General features: G+C 44.4%; 3 protein-coding genes across 4 annotated transcripts in view; all 3 read right to left on the bottom strand.

The window, feature by feature from the left end:
• The window catches only part of COL9A3 (collagen type IX alpha 3 chain), a 39,783-nt gene extending 37,134 nt beyond the window's left edge, over positions 1-2,649 (bottom strand). The window contains exons 1-2 of the mRNA XM_064465383.1: positions 2,221-2,649; positions 897-965 (exon numbers count right to left, since the gene is read on the bottom strand). Coding sequence (XP_064321453.1) covers positions 897-965; positions 2,221-2,286 — 135 coding nt within the window. The 5' untranslated portion in view covers positions 2,287-2,649. The remainder of the gene's footprint in view (positions 1-896; positions 966-2,220) is intronic.
• A 1,654-nt stretch (positions 2,650-4,303) lies between these two features.
• Positions 4,304-16,513, bottom strand: OGFR (opioid growth factor receptor). 2 transcript variants are annotated; one of them, XM_064465382.1, is made up of 8 exons: positions 16,218-16,329; positions 14,067-14,120; positions 10,790-10,852; positions 10,391-10,475; positions 9,992-10,070; positions 9,427-9,493; positions 8,955-9,103; positions 4,304-7,834 (listed from the first exon to the last, which is right to left on the bottom strand). In XM_064465382.1, the coding sequence occupies exons 2-8, from the start codon at positions 14,085-14,087 to the stop codon at positions 6,475-6,477; spliced, it is 1,824 nt and encodes a 607-aa protein (XP_064321452.1). In that variant the 5' UTR covers positions 14,088-14,120; positions 16,218-16,329; the 3' UTR covers positions 4,304-6,474. The 2 variants fall into 2 exon arrangements, with proteins under 2 accessions (XP_064321452.1, XP_064321451.1); XM_064465381.1 differs by lacking the exon at positions 14,067-14,120 and having other exon boundaries at positions 16,218-16,513.
• A 1,579-nt stretch (positions 16,514-18,092) lies between these two features.
• Positions 18,093-24,190, bottom strand: MRGBP (MRG domain binding protein). Its single transcript, XM_064465380.1, has 5 exons — positions 23,683-24,190; positions 22,976-23,097; positions 22,327-22,408; positions 20,616-20,690; positions 18,093-19,547 (listed from the first exon to the last, which is right to left on the bottom strand). Exons 1-5 carry the CDS (start codon positions 24,173-24,175, stop codon positions 19,357-19,359), a joined length of 963 nt encoding a protein of 320 aa, XP_064321450.1. The 5' UTR covers positions 24,176-24,190; the 3' UTR covers positions 18,093-19,356.
• Between the last annotated feature and the right edge of the window lie 1,388 nt (positions 24,191-25,578).

Raw genomic sequence — 25,578 nt, 5'->3', positions numbered from 1 at the left:
TCTGCCCTATTCCATAAGCTGCTTAGAGAGACAAGCGCTACTCAAACTGAATAACGAAGCAGGAATCCAGCCTTTGCATTTGATGTGGTCTTGTTGAAGGTTCATCTGATGCTTTTTCTATCCACTGCCAAGTACAGGACACAATTCAGTCCTTATCCAACAGATGCACAGAGCAAAATTTTTAATTTCTATGGAACCATCAGTTAAAAGTAATAGGAAACATTTTTCTCCTCCAGTAAGTCCTGTGGTACATAGTCTTCTACCCCTGCAGGAGGTGTACGTACCAGGAACCGCATGCTGAAATAAAAGGCGCCCATTTCATTTGCCTTTTTTGCCACGAGCCAGATTCTGACCTCTCACGTGCCAGTGTAAGTTAGGGATAGCCACGCTAACTGTGTTGAAATAAAACCAATACCAGTAAGACCAGTGTCCAGTGCTGCATATTTAAGATTCTTGGGGCCTCCCTAGAAACGTGGACGCTCTGAGTGTCGCATAAACCTCTCACTGAACTACAGAACATGCAATGACTCCGACGCACATCGTACCCATGCACTCAACCGTATTACATCCCCCCTCCTCCCTAGACACCAAAAGAGAAAAATTCTGCTTTGCCAGCAGGGTCACAAATCTCTGGTTCTGTCCTGAGCTCTCTCTTGAGACAGGGGATTGATACTGCAAAGAACCTGAGGCTACTCAGCACCTCCACTCGCTGCTCTGACCCTTGCAGGAGGTCTCTTGCGAGTAGGCTAGTTCTCCAGGTCCATCCACCTCTGAAGGGTGGCCCAAAGGCTGGGGCCCTGGAGAACAAGAGCAGCTTCTCAGCTCAGTTGGCTCTGCCTCTGCTCCACCCCTCGCCCTCCCTTCGCCGAGCCTGCCCTCTGCCGTACAGCACTCACATCTATGCCGTCCTTGCCAGATGGTCCAGGGGGTCCTCGTGGTCCAGGAGGGCCTTGTGGTCCTACCCTCTGAAAGGATCGGGGGAAAGAGAGAGAAGAGCTTATTTTTGCATCAGAAGAAACATATAGGCTAAATCAGAAAGCAATGGCCAAGTCCTACACCATAACCCTAAATCTGCACTAACCCTCCATCCCTCAGGGCCCCCCATCCTGGGTCGACTCAGAGCAGCTCAGGACCCGTGCAAGGCTCTTTGGAAAACGACTTTGAGCACATCCTCAGGGCTCCCAGCTCGTTTAACTGGTGGCTTATGCTGGGAATCAGAGCTGGTTGCTGGGCAGCAAATGGATTTGGTTTTATAGGAAACGTTCTCACTGCCTGCAGGCACGTTTCATTTTGGGCAGAGGAGGTAATGCAAAGCCCACAGAAAATAGATGCCAAGTGCTTGGCATTAAAAATTAGTTTATAGTCCCACTCTGATGGGGTGATGGAAGAACCAGGTGGGCACCACTGGAGGCAGAAGGACAAAGAGAAAGTCTCCTCTCAGAGCAGGACACCATTTGAAAATCTGGAATTTTGGAGGAGGTCTGCGGTGGGGGGAAGGAAAGAAAGGTCCAATAAATGACTTCTGTATGGAAAGGGCTCCAGAGAACAACTTGCTGTAGCTTCAGTGAACAAAGGTTTCATTGTAGAAGCAGCTCTACTCGCAGCAGATGAGGGCAGCCCTGAATTCCCAAGCCAGACTGCAAAAATTCCTCACTAACACAATGAAAAACCTCACTGAGGAGTTCCTTCCCCAGGCAATAATATTAACACTACACAGGGAATTTTAATATAGCTTCATGTCTGAAGTGAACAAGGGTTAAATATGCTCTAAGTGTAAAATTTTAAAATTGATTGAGGGAATCAGAATAAGAAGTTCTGATTCAGATGAAGACCCAGTTCAGATTAGTCTCATTGGCAACCTATTACTTCACTGTAAAAGAAAACAGTTTCTGTTACATCAGCAGGTCTCCTTTTTCCAAGGCTTTATCTCTCGTAACTGCAGTCCTGAATGGGAAGACAATACTTCTACAGACAGTATAAAGCAGCAGTTTCTACACAAGGATACAATCTAAAAGCCTGTCTACGCATGTGCAAAGCCAGATGTGCTTGCTAGCACCTCTCTGTGTAACAGCACCAGCAGCACACACGTTTTTACTAAACTTTAGACTAATAACCTGCCTATTGCTACGTTTCATCCTGCAAGTATAACACACGCAGATCACTCTCTTTTTCCCTTACAGACTTTTTTCTTGAGCACGAGACATAAATGAGGCTCCTTACCTGAGCTGATGTTGTGGCTAACAGCTGGCACAGGACGAGAAGCCCAAGAGCAGAGAATCCAGCCATGGTGCCCAGGCTCTGCCTCTCCTCGTTCCTCCTGGGCAGCTAAACTGTTTCTCCTCCAGGGTCCAGCAGATCCCTCCTCCTGGGTCTCAGCTTACAAAGAGGGACTCCTCGCCTCCAGATAAACCTGTGGCTCCAGCTGGAGGGGCAGAGCTCAGGAGCACAGGCGAGGGGCTGAGCTGGGAGGAGAGAGGTTTTGGAAAGAGGTGGGAGAAGGAGGGGGAGCAGCAGTCGTCAGTCAGGAAGAGAAACGCTCATTCATGCCCCGCCGGGCAGCCCCAGCCTTGAGCAAACACGGAGGCAGCCGAAGGAAGGGCCGCACTTGCAGACACGCCGCAGGAGCAAAACTCGGCCGCTCCAGCTGGAGATATAAAGATGTTCCTTAAGTCTCACCCGGGCCATTTCTCAAAGCCCATCACCGCCTCAGTGCTGGACAGATAAAAAGCAACACAGAGCGTAAGTTATTCAGTGCCTGAGGCTACTTAACTTCGCTAGAGAAATTAATATACCTTTAACAAGTGCATGATGCACTACAGAGAAATGCACTTGCTGCTTTGCAAGATGGTTTATTAGCTCTGGAGGTATATTCACATCTGGGTTTGGTTTTTTCCCAGGGAGATCTAAGGAATGCCAGCTGATTTCTTGAGAAAGTGATGAATCCCAACCAGAGAACAGATCATCACAGATAGATACAAGGAAGAAAAAAAGGGAAACATTCTCAGAGCCACCAAAAAAAAAAAAGCCTTTGAAATATTTGCAAGGCAAGAACAGGACGACTGTTCCCAGCTAGGTGATCCCGAACGGCAATATATTCAAAGACACATCTGCAAATAGCTTTGTGCTTCCCTTTATCAATTAAAGACAATTTCATCCAAAGCAGGACTTGGAAGTAGAGGGGAACAGTGGGAAGATTCATCAGGACTGAAATGACACAGCTCATTGGGTTAGCAAGAGAGCAGAAGTGGAAAAGCATAGCTTCAAGAATGAAATACCAGGTTTTAATTTGGCATCCTTATGCCAGGAGGTTTGTACGAGCACAGTGTGCGCCTGTCTAGCTCCCCAGCAGCCAATATTCCACCAACCTCGACAGAGGGATAAAGGACTCAAAGATTTACTAAGTTCCTACAAGATTTTGTGGAACAGGCAGCTGGGGACAGAAAGGGAGCATGTGTCTGCATGTCTTTGGATGGCTTCAAAGTAAATTGAATGCTTTATTAGACACCACAAGCCCCGCAGAGAGAGAGCAGTGCAGTTGCAACTGCTCTGCATGGAGCTTGTACCTCCTGCTTCGCGCTGAGGCCAACTGATGGCAAGAGAGAAGGCAAAGCAGGTCCAGACTCCTCGGCCGCACGTTGTTCGTAGCAAACCAGGGACTGGAGGGCTGCTGCAAGCAGCCTGCTTGTGACCAGCGAGGGAAGAGCCCTGGGAGCATCCACCTTAAGCTCCCCACAGAACAAGAGGGCTGGTCCCCCTCTCCTTCCACACCCCCAGGCAGAGGGAGCACCGCTGAAGGGACGCAGCGCCTTACAGAAACCATTACCGCAAAGACACCCCTTGTGCTTGAGTCTTGAGGGAAAAGGCCCGCTGGACTAAATCCGCCCTACGCAGGCTGGGCAGCTGCCCTCCTGCCTGCTAGCCCCAAGAGCTGCTCAAAAGCAAAGTCCTTGCTTGCTCTACAGAGCATCACAACACACACTTGGGAGGATGACAGCACGAAGCCAAGACCGAAACATTTCAAACCACATGATTAAAGGGGGCAGGTGTCTTTTCCCCACGTTCACTGGCCACGTTTTACAGCGGTGGGGAAGACTGAGCATCATCTCCACACAGAACAAGCAGCAGGTTTATCTCACGGTGAGCCCACCAGATCTCTGCCTGGGAACGCTGGACAGCCCCATGCACCCACTCATTGGAGGTGCCCAAGCAACAGCAGACGGCTACAGCGTGTGATGGTGGTGGCGCAGGTATATGGTCACGTCCTCTCCTCGAAGATTAAAAAAAACGTAAGTGGAAACTGGTATGCATTAAAGTCATGCTTTAATAGGTGACATGAATGTAACACACTCTGTGACACAGCTCTGAGTGCTGGAAAACAACCTGTGAGCTCACTGCAAACACCTACGGCTGAAACTCTAAACCTGATCACGATAGGGAACGGTTTGGTTTGAGCGCTCCAGACTAGGGCTCACAGTGAAATCCCATTAAACACAAAAACAAACCATACGCCACTGCAACAACACATATGATCTATGCCCCAACTGAGCACATATTCACAATGAAAACTTCATTAAATAGGAAAATTGCTATAAATCTGTACAAAAGCCACCATTAGCAATTTCTTATCAATCTTTTATGAAAGAATTTCACTCAACATCTTCAAGTATTTATCTCTGTAGTTAAGCGTATTCTATTGGCTATTTAACTCACTTTTTTTCCATATGAAAAAAAAAAGTCTTTTAAAAACAAAGCCTTTTCCCAGCATGTGTGTGACCATGAACATCAGATGTTAAGCTTGCAGACTTCTATTGCCACACACACGTATGTGGCATGCTGGATTAGGACCTACAGTTTGGGAAGGCAAGTCACCGATGAAATTCCTTGAAAGGTGAAGCTTCTTAAGAGCTGTAGCAGAGAGAGGAAAAACATTAACATTGCACAGGCTACTGCATCTGCTCTCTGGCAAGGCAGGCAAGCCTCTAGCCATCTCCTACGCAAAACAACAGGCACCTAAAAGCCCCAAAAGTAAAACAAACAATCTGAGCAAACAGCGAGTCCAGACCTTCTGGCTGTGGGAAACTCTTTCCTCCGCTTCATGAAACGGGTCCTCTGGTGTAAACCTCTAGGAGCGAAAGTGCTAAATTGTTTAATGCTCCTTCAGACTTGGTTGAATACTGTGTAAGTCAGTCAGGCAACATAGCTAATGGGGAGGTCAGGAACATTAAGGCAGGCAAATAGCTGGCAAGGTCTGAAAGTAAATTTTTGAGGGCTGTAAATAAATGAACCAGACAAGCGTACCCCCTCCAATTAAAGTTTCAATTAACTGCCCCACAAAGCCCAGTGGTTTCCAGACATGTTCCACTCTGCTGTGCCCTCACTGACATGTTGATCATTAATGGTAAAACAATTCTGCCCTAACTAGGAAGTGGGTTCAATTTGACACATCTAACTTCATGCAAAGGGCCTGCAGAAAAGACAGCCCCACAGGCAACTGCAAATTAATGGCAGAGCCTGAAAAGATGTAATGACAAATATTTGGTTTATTCTGGCAATCGAGGAAGGCAGGCCTTTGAATCAGCGAAGACTACCAAGGGTCTGAAAGTGGTGGAAAAACCTGGGCAAGAGCAGCTCTGAACAGCTTTATACAAAGTCTGAAGAAGCTTTTTCTCTTAGAAACCAGTAGACAATTCATATTCTCAATTCTAACAAGCACAATGAAGCAACTTCTGCAGGGTATAAACAGAACAAATTAATCGGCACTTTGCACCCTGGAGAACAGCATCTGAACACAAAGGTTAATACTGGTCAGAGACAGGTTTTGGCTCTGCATTTATCCCAGTCTAAAGTCAAACCTATTGTCTTTACAGGAGGAGAGGCAATTACACTCTTACATGATGTGAAATGCATATACTTATCTCTTTCAGGCAAATGTCACAAAAATAATGACTGATGCCCTCTGAAGCAGACACGCAGCAGCATCTTTGCCAGGAATAAATCTGGGAAGGTACAGCCTTTCAAAATAAGAAATAGTTACATCGTAATAGAAAGGCATGGCAAATTAGGTCACGCTGTCTTACACTAAAAATCATGTATTTAATAAATACTTGATCAGTTCAAACAAGGAAACAAATTAGTTTTCCTCTTCTCTTGACGAAGGGACATAGCAGAGCGAAAGCAAAGTGCAAAAATCCCTGTTACCCCAACACAGTCCTGAATATCAGATAAAAAACAGGAACAGGACGCAGCCTGTCCATGAAGATGACTAAATTAGAGTTTGCCTTTTTAGGGTAACCAAGGGCTGGATCTCAGCAAAGTCACTACAGATGATTAAAAAGGTGTGGAAGGGTGAAAGTCCAACGGGGGCTAGTCTGGATCAGCGCAACGGAAGTTTCTTCCCTGTACTTGTGCTATCCAAATCACTAAAGCTGGCGCCTAGCAGTTAGGGCAGTATCATCTCCGCTTGCTATGCTGGTCTCACTCTGCTGCTACCTGCTCTTCATCAGGTTCTGCTGCATGCTCAGAGCTTTCAGGTTTTTGCGTTGCAACCTCAGCACTGTCTTCCTCAAGACAAGTGGATGCCATGCTCTGCTCCAGGCTTTCTGGAACTTGTTTGTTGCCTGGGACTTCTGCTTGCCCTTTTTCACTTGCATTTTCTGCCTTTTCATGCTGTTCTACCCTGTCTACCTCACTTTCGTCTCCCAGAAGAGTGTTGTTGCAGTGATGCTGATCATTCCTTGCTGTGACATGATCTCCACTGGACTCCAAGCCATCACTTACTGGAGAAGTCCAGGCAGTCTTGGGGAGCCTGGAACCAACCAGGGGTCTCACATCCCCAACATTTGCATCACTGTCGCCCTTCTCACTTGTCACTACCACAGTTGCGTTTTTCTCACTGGCATTTTCCTTTTCAGCCTCAGTGTTTGCAACAGATGGATTTAACTTGGCGCTAGAGGCCGAAGGCCCCATGTTCAGGTTTATGGCCAAGTTGAATGTTTTGCTTCTTGATGTTCTTTTATCAACTTTCCTCCGTTTTACAGCTGCATCAGCAGTCTCTGATGCTGTTGAGTCTTTGATGCTTGCATTGTCTTCTTTCAGTGTTTCCTGGTCCTCTTCTGCTTGTAAGAGTGGAACTGAGGAGGGGATTTCTGTATCAATTGCACATTCTCCCAGATTACGGGAAATGTTTTCAATATCAGTAGGGCTTTTCAACGGCCCACTAGCGTCTGCCATATTTGCATCCAGTTTTCTCTTCTTGCTCTCCTTGGTGCAATCATTCTCTGCCGTACCTTGCACGTCTTCAGTCTCACTGTTTATATCCTTCTCCTCCTGCTGGGTAGATGAAGCCTCTTCACCATCCCCTCTCTTCGAAACACATTCACTTAACTTCTCTATTACATCTTCATCGTTCACTTTAGGCTGCAAGTCTACAGCATCTCCAGCTTTCTGTTCTTCCTCTGGAGACTGGTTCTGATCCTTTTCCACAGAATCATCACTTTTTTTATCAGGAGTTTCCTGTCTGACTTCAGCCTTTCGGTGCAGCTGTGACTTGGCAGAGCATGCTCTGTACTTCAAGAGTTTGTCATGCGGTCCCCATACAAAGCTGCCTTGAGGTTTGAAGTGTTGCCAAGCATAGTAGACTAGTTCTCTTCTCTTCTGTTTGCTTCTGATGGTGAACAGGAAGTAATCCAAGGCACTTCTCTTGACATTTGGTAACGTCTCCTTAACAAGAGTTTCTGTTAGGAAAAACTTTACCAAGTGCACTTGATAGTGTTCATATTCCATCTCCCCCAGGCACTTCAGGATGCGCGTAATCCGCAAATTGTTGTGGCTAAACCTGAAATAAACAGATAAGCAAAGTTTTAAAGTAAGTCTTACAAGCTTGAAGTCACAACAAATCCCCAGGGTACCTGCAAAATGTTTAGTGCATTACTGTCTGTGATCTACAAGACTATTTGACAATGCAGATGGGAGTATAGGTGAGCTTACTTTTAAAGCACTTACTACTGCTGCTGCTTTCTGCCTTTAGCAGTACCTTCCTAGCCCCTGTTGGACTGCTTGGATTCATAACCTCAACTGCTGGAAAGGCTCTGGCTTTCTGCATCATGCACCAGTCGATAACAGCCACAATACTGGGTCAGACATGCAAGTCCCCGCAGCCCAATGCCCTGTCCCTGACAGTGACCCTGCAGGGTAAGCTTGTAGGAAAGCATAGGACTACAGGCCTGTAAGGATGCTGCCAGAAATTCATGACTTAGGGACTTAAGCTAGGCACAGCTTTTTTTAAATACTTGACAGTCTTCAAGTTAGTTTTTCTTTTGAGAGTATTCCCAGACCTTTTAGAGACCTTGTTAATATCATTGGGGGAACTAGAATATGAAGGGTCGTTACTACCTCCATAATAAAACCTGCAGTAATATAAAAACATTACCATCAATTTGCAGAGCACTTTTCAACCAAGGACTCAAAGCATTTTACACACATTAAGGCAGCTTTATAATCAATCAGGGAAGCATACGGAAAGACTCCTATTTTGTAGTTTAACAGAATACTACAAAGGCAATTTGGCCGCCTGTGAAAATGTTTCAGTGATTCCTGCTTAAAATATGGTTTTAAACACAAGCTCTGCTAGAGTGAATATTAACATCTCCAAGTCTGTATTTTGTACTTCAGGATATCAACAAGAGGAATGCCTGCTGTTACCAGCTGCACCAGATACAAAAGAAAACCAGTCTCAGTTGGTTTCCCTATTATACTTGTCACTTATTAAAGTAACAAGAGAGTGTGATGACCTACAGTCAGAGGCTGAGCCAAGTTAAAAATACCTTAACTAGCAAACTTGTTTATCAACAAAAGCCTCCATTCCTCAAGGGCTGAGGATTTTCTTGACTTTGATTTTTTTTCTACTCAGAGAAGTGCCTGGTTGTAGTAAATGACCAGCAGTATGACAGACTCACCGATTCAAGTTCTGAAATCGTTCAGCCCAATTCTCTGCTCTCTTAAGTTCTCCAGTTTCCTCATTGACCAGCAGGATTCCATAAAATCTCAGCATGAGCTGATAAGCACGTCTAAACCGTTGCATAACTTCATTGGACTTCTTAAATGCCTGAAAACAAGACAGACCAATGAGCACAAGGCGCAACTCCCTAACTACCTGCCCCAGTTTAAGTGGCACCTGAATTATAATCAAGGCTTGATTATATCACTAATCATTCCATTTGCTGGGGTAGCTACTGGCAGACACAAGACAGACAAATGCTTAACAGTGCTTGAGTGAGCTCCATTCACACTAGGGCCCCAAGGAAGCAATGTAAAAAAAATCTAGACTTCAAATATAAGGCATTTAGGAAAAATCCTAACATTCTTCAGATCTCAAAAAAAAAAAAAATCCAAACCCAGAAACCCCCCCAAGACAAAAGCTTTCAAGACCTGGATTTCTTGACGCGTGAGTGGTTTGGCACGCCAGTTCATCCCACGTTCACGTAAAGGGAATAGCCTGAAGGGAAAAAAATGTTCAGCCCAGATGAGCAAAGGTGACATCCAACCCAGGGTATCCATTTTGTTAAAACTAAAAAAGATTCCAAAAATTGTGATATCACAGGCACCTCTTGGAGACCTCACATCCCTATGGACACAGTAGTAGTTTACTACATGACAAATAAATTCCTCCCATAAAAACATTGTCTACACCAATGATAACAACATACTTTGCTTATCTCGATCTCTCTCGCTTCGCTAATACTTTGGTCTGCAGCATGCTGTAAGACCAAGCACAACTCAGATCGACTGCCACTGCTGCACTGGAACCCTCTGTCTTCAGGATTTCCACTGCATTGTTTCCAGAAGAATATAAATCAATGAAAATAAAGTGGACACAGGTTTCACTCAAGAGTAATTCTGGGCCTTTCGGGAAGCTGAATTCAGGAACACGGATACAACTGACTCTCAAGAGGCACAACTAAGGAGAGGCACTATATTCATGCAGACAGTTTACCACTGTATGTAAGAATGATTTTCTTCCAGAACTTCATAGTTGTCCCACCAAGATTCAAGCAGAGTTTCAATATACAAACCTGAAAAGAAAAGGAAAAAGTCAGGCAAGAAGAAGTGACACCAAATGAAAATTAAAGTTAGCCAGTCACTCAAGGTTTTCTACCACCAAAGGGAAAATTAAGGAACATACAACAGCGACAAGGACATCTTAAAATAAAAATTCTTGGTGGGTTTTTTGTTGGTTTTAGTTTGGGGTTTTGTTGTTTTGTTTTGGTGGTGCATTTGGTTTGGTTTGTTGTTTTTTTTTAAATAATTGGCCCACATGGATCAAGCTACTCTTTCACCAATTCAACCAGCTGCAGCAGAGTTGCATCAAACAGTCATCATACAAGGTACTCACCCTGGGGCAAAAAACAAATCTCATTTTTATAAAAGCTTAAGTTCCACATCTCTTCTTCCTCATCATTTTCTGATTCTATCAAACCCTGGAGATGAGAACAAGAAATCAACAAGCAGCAACCTTTTAAAAGGCAGATTCACTTCAACACCTCTCTGCCTTCTCTCATGTTTCCTAAACATTTCAAGCTAAATCCTTGAAATGTGTTTTGGGAAGTAACAGCTCGTTTCTGATGCACCCACATGCACATCATCCCTTCTCCCTCACAAATGAATCCTTTAAAGGTTCTGAGCCTGTCAACGTAAAGACAAAAGGGTGCCCTGAAACCTAGAGAGTGTTCCTAAACTTATCACGCGATGAGGAAGAGCCACAAAAATATGTGCATCATCATTTAGTCCATACCGGGTAATGATGTCTGTATCTCTGCAAGTCTTTTGCTGCATTCCAGTTGCGTCTGCCTGAGAACTAGAGAAAAGAGCCAGATCAGACATCAGGAATAAAGTTGTCTTCTGGGAAGAAAAAAAGAAAAATCCACTGACTGAACTGAGCATCTCTCACACATGCTCCCCTCCTGCGCGCTCACTCGGCGCTCCCAGCACCCCAAAAACCAGCCAGTTTGTGACTGCAGTCGTTTTTTTGCATTCATGAAAACCGCTTTGGACTAAAGAGGAAGTTCACACCATCTCCTTTAATGAAAACATTTCTTCTTCCTTCTAGTTTTATTAATCAAGGTTGTCATGTTTTATGTATATCTTTGTCCCAGCTGGGTTTTCCTATAGAAACTGTCAGAACTAGCTGGAAATCCCGAATAGTAAGAAATAATTTTCTTCACTGAAAAGGTTCTAAAACAAGACAAGCCCTCCCTGCCTGTCTCTCTCCGAGTCAGTACATACCCGAGTCAAGACAGAGATCAGACTTCAGAATTGTAGAATTTAAGATGCAGAAAGAACCCTTAAATTCAAGATTCTCATTCCCTGTAGACATTACTGAAATAACGTTTTCTTCATCTTTGCTTTATGCTCAAGAGCAGCCTTGCTGATTTAGCATCATGCTGAATTAGGCAGTGCACAATTACAGAGCCACATGGTCACATTACATTTATTTTATTGGACTTCTGTTCCAATCATCATCTTCATTATTGCTCATCTCTCCAAGTAACTAAACTTTATATCAATCCTACCTGAAAACCCCTCTGAGACAGCGGTGATGAATTTGATCTTTGCTCCTACAAATAAAAGGCATTTAGCTGAAACAGTTTGAAATCAAACTTCACTAATAAAATTTTAAAAATACACATGAAATGAGACTACCCACAGCAGTGACTCACATGATCCCTATTAGTTGCCAAGTGACAGATTTACCTAGTTACAGCTGAATTCACTCGATTTTATTCATAACTCAAATTGCTATAGAGAAAAACCTGTGGTGCCACATCCACCTGACAGTTAGGTGTCAGCTCCTCCTCGCTACACAGATGCACTAGATTCATTGCAAATGTAGCATTTAGACAGATATCACAAAGAACAGCTTCATTTCTTCCTCTGAACTTCATGGAAATTAAAGTTGAAAGTATGACTTGACTTAAAATGCATTTTAACTGTTTTGTTTTTTTTTACAGTGGGTTACTTCAATGGTAAGAGATTTTGTTACACTTCACAAGCAACAGAGACAGGTTTGATCTTGCCGAGTGCTGAACCACCTTGTCCCAAACCACGAAAGCGCTTAAGAGTGTCCTGAGGCAGCACCACCACAATGAACAAGACTTCTCATGATTAAAAGGAGCCACCCAGTGCGAAGCACAGTGCAGGTAGATCACTCAACGCCAGCCCACAGCAAGAGCAGGGTCTTTGTGGAACAGAGAGATGATGTGCAGACTCTTGCAAAATAAGCATTTTAAGAAACTTAGAAGAAAGAAGCAGCAAATGCTCTCCCAAGTTATTTTGTTTAACTTCATTTTATACTTCCTAACCTCACTTGCCCAGAGAAAAATAAAAAACAAAGCCACTTTTTAGTGAAGAGTGATTACAGATCACTGGTTCATTAATTATTAAGGCAGAAACTGGATTAGATTTTTTAACACCTCGCTGTAATGAAGTCAACAATCAGCAGGGCTGCTGAATGGATAATACTTGAAATTTATGAAGCATGCACAGTATTTGGGCGATCAAAGCTTTATCCACAGAGGGAGGTCAACAATGCAGAAGTTTTTAAAAATTACGTTTTAAATATACATTTACACACCATGAGTCCTCCATACTTTGGTGACAGGAATTAAATAAAGCTCAAATATTTTTTTTTTAATGTAGTAACTTGTGATGACCTAAAATAACGCCTTTCTACATCACAACACATTTCCATTTTATACATGCCAACACAGACCAAAATAGGTGGTAGAACTTCCCACAGCCACACGGCCCATACGGGATTAGAAATCCAAGCAGTGGTGTCCACCCCCAGAATCTACCCAGACGGCAGAAATGCACGCAACCATAAAAAGCTTTGCTACACAGCTAACATTTGGAAAAAAAAAAACCACAAGTGGCCCCAAACACAAGATTAAGAAATACTTTCAGCCAGAACGCTTGATATTATTCTTTTGGTCAAGATGTAAGCTGAGACTGGGATTTAGCACTCAAATTCATTGATGCTTTTCATTATAACTTTTGAACTCCAAGTATGAAATTCTGGTACCTGTGGAATTTATGAAAATTTTTTCCCAATTAGAGAAGGATCACTTTCCAGATATTCTTTACGCTTAATGTTCTAAAATAACATCCTTTAACGCAGTCAGGTGGGACAGGCTAACAGTAGACTGGCTCCAATTCTGAAAAAGAACTGGTTTGCCGAAGAGTAAGTGTAGATACAGAGACAGATGGAACGCAATGGTGCGAGGTGCTACAAGGCTTGTCTAGGAAGAAGCTAGATCCAGGAGAAAGGCGTTCCGGAGCACACCATTAGAGAGAACAAGATGGGGAAGCAAAAAGAGCAAAACTCAGCCCTCCCTCCAAGCAGGTGTTGCTCCTGGGTCTCTATAAACTTCTGTTCAAGCCACACAGAAATATAACCTTCCCTTTCCCTCCAGGTTAGAAAGGCAAACTGAAGTGCCTAAGTCAAACCTCCCTATCTTTCACAACACCGATAGCGCTCTACGCGGGTTTCTCCCTCCAAACCTGCAACGCATCGGTCAGAACATGCATCGCTGTGCAAAGCGCGTGAGGAAAGCAGAGAACACAGATGGCCGAGGATAACACAAACAATATTTGGCTGAAAACTGGAAACCAGCTCCAATCAAAAGGGATGAAAGAACATGCGGATTGTGAACAAGACACAGTAATGAGAAGGACAACAGAATCCTAGAAGGGTGATGGAGAGTTCTGAAGGTAGAACTACAGGGCTTGTTACTAAAACACCGCTCCGAGCAGTGCAACGTGAACCCAGGCGCTACAGCAGACCAAGAGGTCACCTTTTTAAAACGAGCACAAACCCCGAGATTTTCAAGGCTTGCTCCTAGAAGCAAAACGCACTGAAATGCACAAGAGCTGAGAAGACACATCTGCAGGAATTTCAGACTGCAAAGATGGAGTATTTGCAGAGCCCCAAGTGAGACACAACGATAAAAGTAGAATTTCTGTTGGTTTTAAAAGTGCATAGTGAAAATAATAATAAAAAATCCTCTAACCTCAGTATTGAACACAAGCATTAGCAGGTCCAGTCATAAAGCACACAATCTTGGCTGAGGGGAGAAGAATGAGAATTAGTGCAAAACAAGCAGAAGTAGGAAATAGTTTTGAAACCTGCTTCATGCCTTTGGCAGGTTGTAAAGGCATAAATGGAGAGCAGAAGATTTACTGGGAGTTTTTGTATTCACGCTTATTGCCCTTAAAAATTTTTCAGGCCCTGACAGAGATGACTACCCATTCATCGCTGAAGGAAGAATGCCTCTTTAAAGATACAGAACAACATTCCGGAAGCCGTAACTCTCAGGAACAACATCCTCCCTTGTAAGGCAAAATTTGAAAAGTCCACTCCCTGGAGTGAAAGACGGTCCCTGCTTTTACCATTGTGGCAATCTAGAAGTTGCTTTAAGGAAAAAAAATAATCTGAAGAACAAATGCATTGAAAAAGAATAATCTGAATGTTTTAAAGACATTAGAACTTGTGAACAAAACGAGAATTCCAGCCACGTTCAAAAGAAAACTGACAGCGTGCCCTCAAACTATGCAAATCACTTCAGAGGAAATCCCTGCCTCTTCCTTTAAGTATTGCAACTCTTCCTTCTAAAACACCTGCGACCCTTCACAGACCTACATGCACAGGTAAGGCCGAACTACAGTCCCTGCAGTGAACTCCATGAAGATGCACAGACATGCATGAGCATTTCCATCCGCTCTATTTAAACGTTGATTTTGTTTGCAAAGTATAGGGTGTATGTTTTTGTAGGAAGACATGAGTGTCTGGAATACTACATTGCATGATTTTTTTTTTTAAAGGGAGGTTATTGTAATAACAATGCTTAATATTAAACTTTAAATTTTTTATAAACTCCTTTAAAAGTATATTAATTAGAAAGCTTTATCTGCTACTTATATTCTAAGAATATGGATTATGGATGAGTCGCTGAAATGAAACTCAAGTGAAGGGTTAGTTTCTGTTTCCCAGAAAGGGGAGGAGTTAAAGGACTGTTGTGGGTTTTGACTGACCCAGGAAAGAGCGAAAAACACAGGTTTGCATTTGCTAAAGCAACGCTGTAGAAGAAATTACTGATGCTCAACACCAAACTCAAAAACATTGATGCTGAAGATAGGAACCTCATAAGACTAACAAGTTCCTTTTATTTCAAATCAACATTATTCTAAGGCACTGGAGGTAAGTGTCCACATTTTGCAGCACTACCTCAGCAATTGCAACTGCACACGTACCTGCAGTTTTTAAAGCATCAGCGGATCTTTTTTGTTTTCAGAGTTGCTTTTTAATATGTTCCCTAGGAAAAAAAAACATGTCTAAAAGAAATAAAAACTTGCAGCTAATTTTTGAAAGCAGGTGTTATGCGATGACTTCTTATTGAAGGCATGAAAGAGTACAAAAGGCCACCATACAAAGATGAGGATGCCAATAAAAAACTTAAAAGCAAGGAGCTGCTGAAGGACATCAGTGTCATAACACCAAGCCCCGTGGCCACCAGAACGTGGCGAACTGGCAGGTGCCACACAGAAGACTGAACTGGGGATATTTATGGGGTGAGGTACCCAGACCACAGGGAGGGGTGGGGGGAAAAAAATATTAAAGGCCAGCTCACGGCAGTTAATTAAAGCTTAAGGGGTCATGAAGTCACAACCTCTGCCTTCACCACCTCCAGAGCTCTTTCCTGATCAGGTCATCTCTTCTCTTTGAGGATTGACTTCAAGATGAGGAGAAAATTGTACACTAGTGATTGCTGCCAGGGCAAAAAAACCTTTTGATTTCTCGTAAGTATTTTAAGCTGCTCCAGTTCCTGACAGTAAATCAGGATGCGAGAGAGCAGGCACCAAACGCCCTGACAGCACAGAGCAGGCGGCCTGGGAAGATCCACGCGTGCAACACCGGTCGCACAAGGGGAAGTATCCGAGACAATCCCAAGGGCTACAGCAGCTCTCACGGTACCGACCCAGCTATTGAATATCTGAACGGAGAAGAGCTGCAGCGAGCAACAGCCGGCGCGGGGCAGGGGCCGGGGGCGGCTGCGGGGCTCGGGGCGGGCAGGGGAACGAGCGTCCGCCCCCCTTCCCGCCCCGGAGGGCCTGCTCCGCGCCCCGCGCCCGCCCCGGGGCACCCCTGCCCCCCCGGCACCCACCTGGGCCTGCCGGGAGCCCCGCGCCCAGCTCGGCACCAGCTCCTCCCCGCCGGCCGCATCCGCTCCCTCCGGCTCGCCGCCTTCATCGCCGCCGCCATCCTCTTCCTCCTCCTTTTCCTCTTCCCAGGTGGAGTCGTACCTCCAGCAGCTCGCCTCGTCCTCCGGCTCGCCCTCCTCCGCTCTGCAGCCGAGCCAGGCCGCCATGGGAGCGGGGAAGGGGAAGGGGAAAGGGAAAGCGAAAGGGGCGGCGGGGCCGCGCGCCCAGCACAAAGCCAGGCCACGTGGGGGCAGGAAGCGCACGCTCGTCCCGCCCCCTTCCTGCGGCGCCGCGCCCCATTGGCCGGCGCGCTCCCGCCCTCCCTGCGCCAGCCCGCCCCTTTCCGTCTCCCCCTTCCCTCACGCAGCCGGGGCCGCCGCCGGGTCTCCCGGAGTCCTTCCCGCTGCCCGCCTGAGGGGAAAAAATAAAAGGAGGAAACGTAATTCTGCTCTTTCCCATCCACCCCGGCGCTGGGTAGGGGTGAGGGGTCCCGAACAGGCTGTGCACCCCTCTCCGCCCCAGGCCGCGCGAGATAGCGGAGCTGTGGGAGCCTTCCTCTTCCTCACAGAGCAAGGAGTTCAGCGGAACTTGAGGATGCAACAACTTCACGCGGCAAAAACATACCCCTTCCATTGAGCGAGGGAATATTCCTCTTACAGGAAAATGAATAACACAACAATCTTCCCAAGAAGCCAGGACTCGGTGAAAGGGAAGGGAGGAAAAGAGAGCTGCAGCACTCGGGTCATTTAGAGCATTTGTGTTTTCCAAATGTCTAACTTTGCAACCAACAAATTCCTAAAAAAAATTCATATTGCTGGATTGACCCTGAAATCCCAAGTGGACCTTTCCAGCTTCAAGGATGGTGTCGAGAGATTGTACCACATTAATGTTGTACACATTAATGTTGACACACTTCTACTTCAAGCTATAAAAAAACCTATTTCATTGGTATAGCAAAAAAAATTTAGACTAGAATCCCCTGGATGAAAAGGATTTACCCACAAGGCCGTGAGACTTGCAAGTTAGAAAATCTGCACTTTATGGACGAGATCTACGTAGATCACAACAAAACAAACAGCACTTTTAAGTTTTCTTCTTTCCTTAAGAATTCGGAGGCATTCACCTTTTATCACATCACACAGAAGATAGATCTGTAAGTGATACATGATTACAACCTCTGCAACTTGACAGCACCAACAAATAAATTAACTGAGCATTCTTCTTGAATGTCAAAATTAAAACCAGGAGATTCCTCACGTAAGGCTAGAATAGTTTGATTTCTACCCACCCAGAAAAGCGCCAAGACACCTGTAGCATCTCTCCCACGAACCAGAGCCCCATGGAGCTCTCCAGCAGGCAGGTTGTCTTTTGCAAGGCTTATCACTCAGAGCACAGCACTCAATTCATGGCATTTCATACCTTCTGGTTCGGAATTTATGCCCCACTATTTCAGACCCTAGAACAGTGAGCTTGCATCACGCTGTAAAAGTGGTTATAGCAGCCATCCCTATGGAGTTCTGACCTTCCAGCGCTCACCAGTGAGTATCAGAGGGTGAACAGGTGAGCTTCCAAGACTGCAACAAAAGCTTTGTCTTCTCAAGTCAGTACTTCACAATTGCATCATGCTAGTTAGAACAGAGAAAATCCTCTATGCCGGAGACTTACAGCAACCTATCTGCTTCCTCAGGCCAGGATTTCTTATCAGTTAACTTACAGAAATAACAGAGCAGTAGATCCTAAGATCCAGACAAAGTTAGTAAAAAAAGGGGAAAACCCACCAGGTAGGCAGTTTTGACCAATTTCACTCAAGACACAAGATACCTAAACAACTTTCAAAATAAGCTGGGCCAAATTTTAATCAATTTATGCAACAATTACCATTTAGTAAAATAAAGACAAGTCAAATTTATTCTTGGTATAAAACAAATTAAACAAATAAGGCAGACAAGAACTTGGCTACGTACCTAGAATAAAAGCAAAAACTAGTAGATGCCTAGTTCCTCACCCTGAAGGCAATACTGGCAGATTAAGAAGTAATTCTTTTTTTTATTAACTGATAGTTAATATGGTGAAACAAATTCAGTAACATTTCAGCCTACCTCATTCACCATTCAACATGTGCTTGTTGATCGCGGTCCATCTTGTCACAACACAAAAATAGTAACTTCTATCAAATGTTAATATTCTAGCATATAAAAGATAAGCATTACAATGTCAGTAAGATTCTTAAGTTGTAGAACAAAATTAACATTTGGAATACCAATTCCATTAACATCTACTAAAACTGCTTTAAAAAAATAAATAATGAAGTACAAACCCCACTTTGTATACTACTATAGTACAAATGGACAAAGCAACATCTCCAGGTTCATGCGCAGCTCAGCTGAGCCCTTACAAAACCACGTGACGTCACTGGATATTTTATTTAGGATACTTATTATTCTTCTAGGGGCACTATCATTTTCACTTCACTTATGGTATATAAACTTAGAAAGATTGAAAAGTGTTACGTCACTAAGGGTGAAAGAAGTAAAGGTTCCTCCAGCAAACAGCGAAAGAGTACTTCAACTCAGTAGTTATTTGTATTTAAAATCATTTTAGTTTTACTGGCCTGATGAATTCAGACATTTGACACAAATGTTACGTTTGCAGTAAGTAAAATGGCCAGACAACATTACTCACAGAAGGTCTGTGATATGCAAAGACAGCAAGAACGCAAAGGCAGAAAAAACGACCCAAAACTTATAGAAATAACCTACGCTTTTCACTGAGTGTTTGTTTCACAAACTCTGCTGACACAGAGCCTGTTACTCGTTTGAAATGCAACCACTGGAATTGTTACATACGCATAACCTTTGCACGCTGCCAGCTTTCTCCCCGGCGCCCTGAGAAGGTAGCCATCGCTCAGCTACTCGCGGCTGACAACACGTTATGAAAGACAAAGTCCTGCATGTGTAAAGCCAATGTGCAGATTCTTCAAATACCTGGCTCAGATACCTTTTCCTTTCTCAAAAAGTTTGTGAAGCGACTATCCTGCTACTCGTTTTTACTGTTCCCTCCTCATGTTCCATAGTTTATTAGTTCTCTCTTTCACAGCTTGCTTTATGTTCTGCGTCGTTTTGCAGCACTTGGACTGGAAGGATTACTGTTTGCGTTTAAGACCTTTTCAGTGACTCTGTTGCGCTTCCTCTTATCAGATCCTTCTTTGGACCCAGAATCTGATGAAGTTTTCTCTTTCTCTTTGCTGCTTGGCTTTTCAGTTGTTTTTCCTAAACTTCCAGAGGGTGCAAAAACTGAAACAGGATCAAAGTAATGATTCCAGATCAGAGTCATACACATAGGCAAACAAGAAGTGATATAAAATTTCTTTATATTACATAAAACTTTTCAAACCGGTCAATTCTCAGCATATTTAACCACCATTTAAGTATTACTTTCACTTTTAAAGGAAAAATCTTCTGTAAGAAAGGCACATCTTGCTTTTATTATTTGCTTTAAAGACAGGCATGTAATTTGACAGGCTAAAAATGAAATTCATTAAGTGGAATTAAACAGCACTTCAAATTAAAATACTTAATAAGAACACTTACAGAACAGAGGACCAATCTATGAAATTTATAATCAGCAACGGTCATTACATTTGGTATTATAAATAGATTTTAAAACTGAACACCCAAAATGTGAAATTTAATATATCTTTAAAATACATTTTTAGATCTTTTATTACACTCAATCTTAAAACACCACTTATTCTGTGATATAAATATTATGGAACTACTTAGTTAACAGTTGGCTTTGTCTGTTACAGTAAATAGCAGGATCTCTATTGTTCACATTTGACTTTGTTCTACCGCAAAGTGTTAGGAAAATAAGCCTTATAAGAAGCAAGATAATGCAAATAAAATAAAATAAAACAAACCACTCTGCCTGCCTTCCCATTTAAGCATACAATCTTACAACCTTTTGACTTATAGGCCCTATTCTCCCCCACGACTATAAAGATCCTAACACAGAGTATTTAGGCTCACTAAACCTGGACTTAACTTTATTTCAGAGATCCTCAGATTACTTCAGACTCCCGGGGTTTTGTCAAGTACATCTTTAAACCAAAAAACTCCAAAGCTATACAACTCTGCACGTATGAATCAGGAGCAAAGGAGAAATCTTTCTAAGTATCAGACATTGGCAACTGCTTACTCTGTGCATTCTGAAATCATCCTAGTTCTTGGCATGAGCACATGCTGAGTCTGAATACAAATCACAATGTACACCGTATTTGGCATTTACATTTTAACATTAATTTCTTGGAGTTACAGTTGGTTTTTAATCTCGTATTACACAGTAGAGAGTTACAAATTTACCTTCTTCTGGACCTGCATGCGTTTCCATCTCTTCTTTTATTTCCTCTTTCACTTCTTCTTCTATCATCACTTTTCCTACAGAAAGGATTGTTAGGCAGTGCTTAGATGGTTTTAAAGGACCGTATGTATTTTTTCTGCATTAGTAGCCTCAGCGTATGTGCATAATGTTAACAATTATTCAGTGCAACATTCAGCTGTTCCTCAGTGCTGTGAAAGCAAACGGAGCTAACAGCCGAGGCGTACTATGAGCATCACGTAAAGCACTGAACAAGGTGAGGTCTCATGGCAAGAAGTTCCACTTGAATTATTAACAGGAAGAAAGTGAAATGCTAAATAAGCAAAACGTATCGCAATGTCTTAGCTATATTATGATTTTATACTGAATTTTTAGTGTAAAGTTTAGTGTACCTAGTAATTGACAAGCATTCCACTATAGTTTAAAGCATCACAAGAACTAATTTGGCAGATGCTTGAACCTCCTAGTTCCCTCCTTGGGTAACTGTAACACACACATAGATAAACTTGGAAAATCTAGCTCTCACTGCGCAGCCTAAGATTCCTGTCACACTGCTGGAGGTTTCTATTAGATTAGACAGTAAAGAGAGGCTTGTCATGCGCGAGAGAGAGTTGGAAGAACCAAGTAGTTGAATCACAAGAAGGGAAAAACACAAAGAGATGATTTCACAGTGCAATGAAACCACTGTGAATCTATACAAACACCTCTAAACATTTCATACCCGTTTTGTTTTCCATCAGTTTCAATGCAACTACAGAAAAAAAAAGCCTCATGAAAAATCTAGCATTGGACATCAAAAACAAGTAATGATTTTAAAAATAAGACACATGAACCGTATTAAAAATAGTAATAGCCTAAAAATGACCTGGTTATGCCAGCATAAGGTGTAAGTCCATGGCCAAAAAGCAAGTTTCTCCAGCTACTGAAATTGCAGCTATTCAGTAAATACATTCCGGGTGTACATTTTTAAACATTAGCTGAATTGCTATTTAACTGCCTGAAATCATCATTCCTACAGAAAATTTTATCACAGATATATTAAATACAAATGAAACACAGAAAATGTTATTTTCATCAGCCCTATAGCCTCTACTCTTTAAAAAATGATCTCGCTACAAAACGAACCACATTAAAGTATGCAGATCACCTATTTTAGCAAAAATTATGGTCTGATGTAGTATTACAGCCGCCTCAACAAAGTGCAAAAAACCCACAATAAACCACTAATCACCTTGCAGAGAATCACATTTTGCCTTTCACTCTGCAAACCAGTATCAGGAAAGCACACGGATCTCGTGCATACACCCAGGAGAAGTTGAATCCACGTGGATAAAGAGAACATGTTCGTGCTGTATGAGCATCCCATCTACATCATATTGAAGAATATGAGAGACACTGTGTGGAATCTGACCAGAGGCCTCTCTCCTGCCAGGTTGCCTCGGGCTGTGGTCAATCCCAGAGGCTGATGCTGAGAACATGAACAGCACACACAGTGCAATCCATTCCCGGACAGTTTCCTTCATTCAGCTCATTTAAAAATTCATGAGATAAACTTGTACCTGTTTAACTCTTCCTTTTCCTGACACACCTCACACACAAGTCTGAAAGAATGGCCTTGGATTGAGTTGTGTGAAACTACCCGTTCTGAGAGGAGATTAGAGCAACCAAGAATAAGAGTCTGCTCTCACATCTTACCTTCTCTCACCTCTTGAATCATCTCATCAGGAAGAGCAAAATTCTTCTCTATATTAGGGAACGGAAGAATCTCAGATTCGTGCTTAGAAAGAAAAGAAAGATCTCCATGAATGACTTTGGTAAAAACTTTATTTTGGATTTAGAAGTGCAATCTCAAGTTGTATTTTACATGCAATTAGTAGCTCAATAATTCTTAACAAGACGCTTCAGACATTAGAAACTCAGGAGGCTCCTGCTGCCAAACTGATTACTAAGGTCAAGGTATCAGAGATCAATACTCATGGCCATTTGAGATCATTTCTGGAACCCAAACATGGCAAATTCTTATGTAAACACACTATAACCTCCTTATTTGACACTTAAAATATCTACTTAATTTTTTTCTGGACCAGAATTTAGTCAACTTTAATACACAAAGGCAGAATACAGTATGGAAAAAAAAGAAACCACCACCCAAAACACAAACCACTGCAGGTTTTATTGTTTCCCACCTAATGTACTTTTATATGGTGAAAACCCCATCAGCTCACTGGAACGACATGTGATTCTTAGTAACATGAAAGGTATGTCAGGCCCGGTGATTTTGGCCTATCTAAACTCCTGAACTATAAGAAATAAGAATGTGGCTGCATCAACCCTTTATACTCACAAGAGCCTGCATATCATACATGGTGCTCAGATGGTCCCAAATCACTTTGGAAGAGATCTGCCGTCCAATATTCTGACTGAATTTATCTCGGATACAAATCATGTGGAAATGGCGATTCACACCTGGGGGAAGAACTCGGTGCAGTTAACACTGCTAACAGTTTTACTTATGCCACACAAATAAAAAAAGCATTCTATCCTGTCGTTATAGGGAGATCATACGGCATGGGAGAGCCACAGGGCACCCCGGGCAGCCCTGCCTGGCAGGTATTTCACCCTACGTTACAGGTGCTGCTCTGGAGGAGGGCTGAGGGTGCCCCACTGGGCAACGCTGACATGTGGCCGCAGCCGGAGCTTTCAGAGAGGCTGAGCGAAAAACAACCGAAGGGAGGCACACAAGGCAGCAGGTCAAGGAAGACGGAGGGGAGCAAGGAGGGCTGGCTCCCTGCCCGCAGGAGGGGCGGCTGAGGAGGCCGGGAGAGCTCTGCGCCTCCTTCCCCGCAGGCCCCACCACGCTCGGGAGAAGCCCCGGGGCCCTGGGCCGGCTGCGGCTGCGGGAGCGGGCCCGGGAGGCCGCTAGGGGCAGCACGGCAGCGCGGCCGGGCCGCCAGCCCCGCGGCGGGCCCCCCGCCGGGACCCAGCGCCTGGCTCTCCTCCCCCGCCAACGCCGCCACCCGAGGCCGCGGCTCGGCCGCGGCCTGCTCTCACCTACGGGCTTGTGGCCCAGCATGGCGTGGAAGAGGCAAACCTCCACTTCGGGGCTCCACACGACCACCGCCTCCTCCGCCGGCACGCCAGGCTCCGGGGCTGCGCTCGCTGCCGCCGCGGCTGCCGCAACGGCGGCAGCGACCGCCGCGGCGGGCAGCGGCGGCTTCTCCACAGCGCCGGCCGAGCCGCCCTCCGCCTCGCCCATGGCCGCGCCGCCCGGGCCGGCCGCCCCGGGCCGTGCCGCCGCCCGCAGCAGTTCCTGCCGGCCGGGAGGAGGGGGTGGCGGGCCGCGGCTCGGGCGGGGCCAGGCGAGGCGGGGCGGCGGGGAAGGGCGCTCGGCGGCCTCGCCTCTGGAGCAGGGGGAGGTCCCGGCGGGGTTTGCCTCAGGGCTGGGCCGCGCCGCGCTCCCGACGCCGGCGGCGTGAGGCGGGGAGGCAGCCCGCGGCCGCGGGGACGGGGCGAGGCTGCCGGGAGCCTCCGAGGAGCTGCTCATCGGCCGTTGCCGAGCTTTCTTAGTTCTGGTCTCTGGGTTTTGAGATTCTTGGACCGGTCACGGAGGCAGCACCACGGCATCTTCCCCAGTGGCCTCCCTCGGCCTGTCCTACATCTGAGATGACCAGAGGGTTGGCCAGGCGGCACTGGGGGGTCGGACCGGGGCCCGAGGCTCACCCTGGTCCCAGCCCGTCCACTGGTGCAAGGAGCCGCCAAGGTGGAAGAGGGCGCTGGGGAAGGGTGCCGAGCGCTGCAAAACCCCCTGGACCACTCGTCCTTGTCACAACAGCATCATTTTATATCACCATGACATTGGTGCTCAATAAATAACTACGCCTGGCACGCTTGAAAAATGCACAACCCACCAGCTTTGGCAATTATTTAAGGCGTAAAAAAACATTTTGTTTGGGAACAAAGAGAATGTATCATTCCCTCGGTGATAGGTTTTTAGCCTTGTTAGGTATTATTAGACACGGAGGCATGAAACAGGACTTCTGTTGCTTAGGTGATCAGCTTTTCCTATCACTCACTCTTCACTTGAAATCTTCATCCTTTTTGTGATACTGAAATTATTTCAATAGCAAATGACAATGATATATGCAAAGAACAACTGTTCTCAGTGAATAATAAAGCGATGGGGGCAAAAATTCACAAGCAAAGGGATGTTATTTTCATGCAAATGATCCAAATAATAAAAAGTAGGAAGGGAAAAATGCAATCTTCTGAAATGTAAAACTTTCTGTACCTTTGATACCCAAAGAATTAACTTGACTTTTATTGTTCTCTGGGGCTTGATGTCATGCTTATACTGAAACCAGATTAACATTAAGTAAACATTTGGAATGAATTAAACAAAAAACTTCACGTGTGAAGCCTTGGGAGGTAAGGTGGTGCAGATCCTGGGTACGGATGCCTGGATACAAATCCTTATTTCCAGCAGGGTTCAGGGTGGCCTCTCAAAATGGAAAGGAGTCTCTCCCGTCCTGGTTGCTCTGAACCTGCCTTAACACAGCTCAAGACTTCACACTACTTTCCTCATTTTGAGCCAAAATTATCTGTCAGCAAGATTTTGGCAACCTCGAATACAAGTCTGCATGCTTTTCCAGTTGAATCCGTCCCTAAATCCAGAATGGCTCTCAGACCTATTTAGTCTTCCAATGCTTGTTTGATCTATGCTGCTCCCTAGTCTTAAGCTGCTACCAAAAGAAAGGGTTATGATTTCCTGTGATGACTGCACAGCAGGAGTAAATGAGTTCCTGATCACCTAAATTCCTGTTTTCATACACTTGCTTCTAGATGTAGAGGAATGAAGAAAGGAAAGCAAATAAATTACAGAGTAGAAAAATTGTTCCCCCGTAGAATAGTTTCCAAAGTTTTGCAGGAATAAATTTTGTTTTATTATTT

The sequence above is a fragment of the Phalacrocorax carbo genome, chromosome 14, assembly GCF_963921805.1.
Source record: "Phalacrocorax carbo chromosome 14, bPhaCar2.1, whole genome shotgun sequence".
NCBI classification, from domain to species: domain Eukaryota; kingdom Metazoa; phylum Chordata; class Aves; order Suliformes; family Phalacrocoracidae; genus Phalacrocorax; species Phalacrocorax carbo.
The sequence above is the reverse complement of the archived record's forward strand: the minus strand, read 5'-3'. Positions and strand labels throughout refer to the sequence as shown.

Excerpts from the sequence above, each read along its gene's own strand:
- OGFR (XM_064465381.1), bottom strand. The coding sequence starts at position 16,421 with ATGGCGGCCTGGCTCGGCTGCAGAGCGGAGGAGGGCGAGCCGGAGGAC. Across the intron at positions 10,476-10,789 it reads GATACAGACATCATTACCCG|GGTTTGATAGAATCAGAAAA; the intron begins GTATGGACTAAA and ends TCTCATCTCCAG. Across the intron at positions 10,071-10,390 it reads GATTTGTTTTTTGCCCCAGG|GTTTGTATATTGAAACTCTG; the intron begins GTGAGTACCTTG and ends TTTTCTTTTCAG.
- MRGBP (XM_064465380.1), bottom strand. The coding sequence starts at position 24,175 with ATGAGCAGCTCCTCGGAGGCTCCCGGCAGCCTCGCCCCGTCCCCGCGG. Across the intron at positions 22,409-22,975 it reads TGTATGATATGCAGGCTCTT|CACGAATCTGAGATTCTTCC; the intron begins GTGAGTATAAAG and ends TTTCTTTCTAAG. Across the intron at positions 20,691-22,326 it reads GATTCAAGAGGTGAGAGAAG|GAAAAGTGATGATAGAAGAA; the intron begins GTAAGATGTGAG and ends TCCTTTCTGTAG.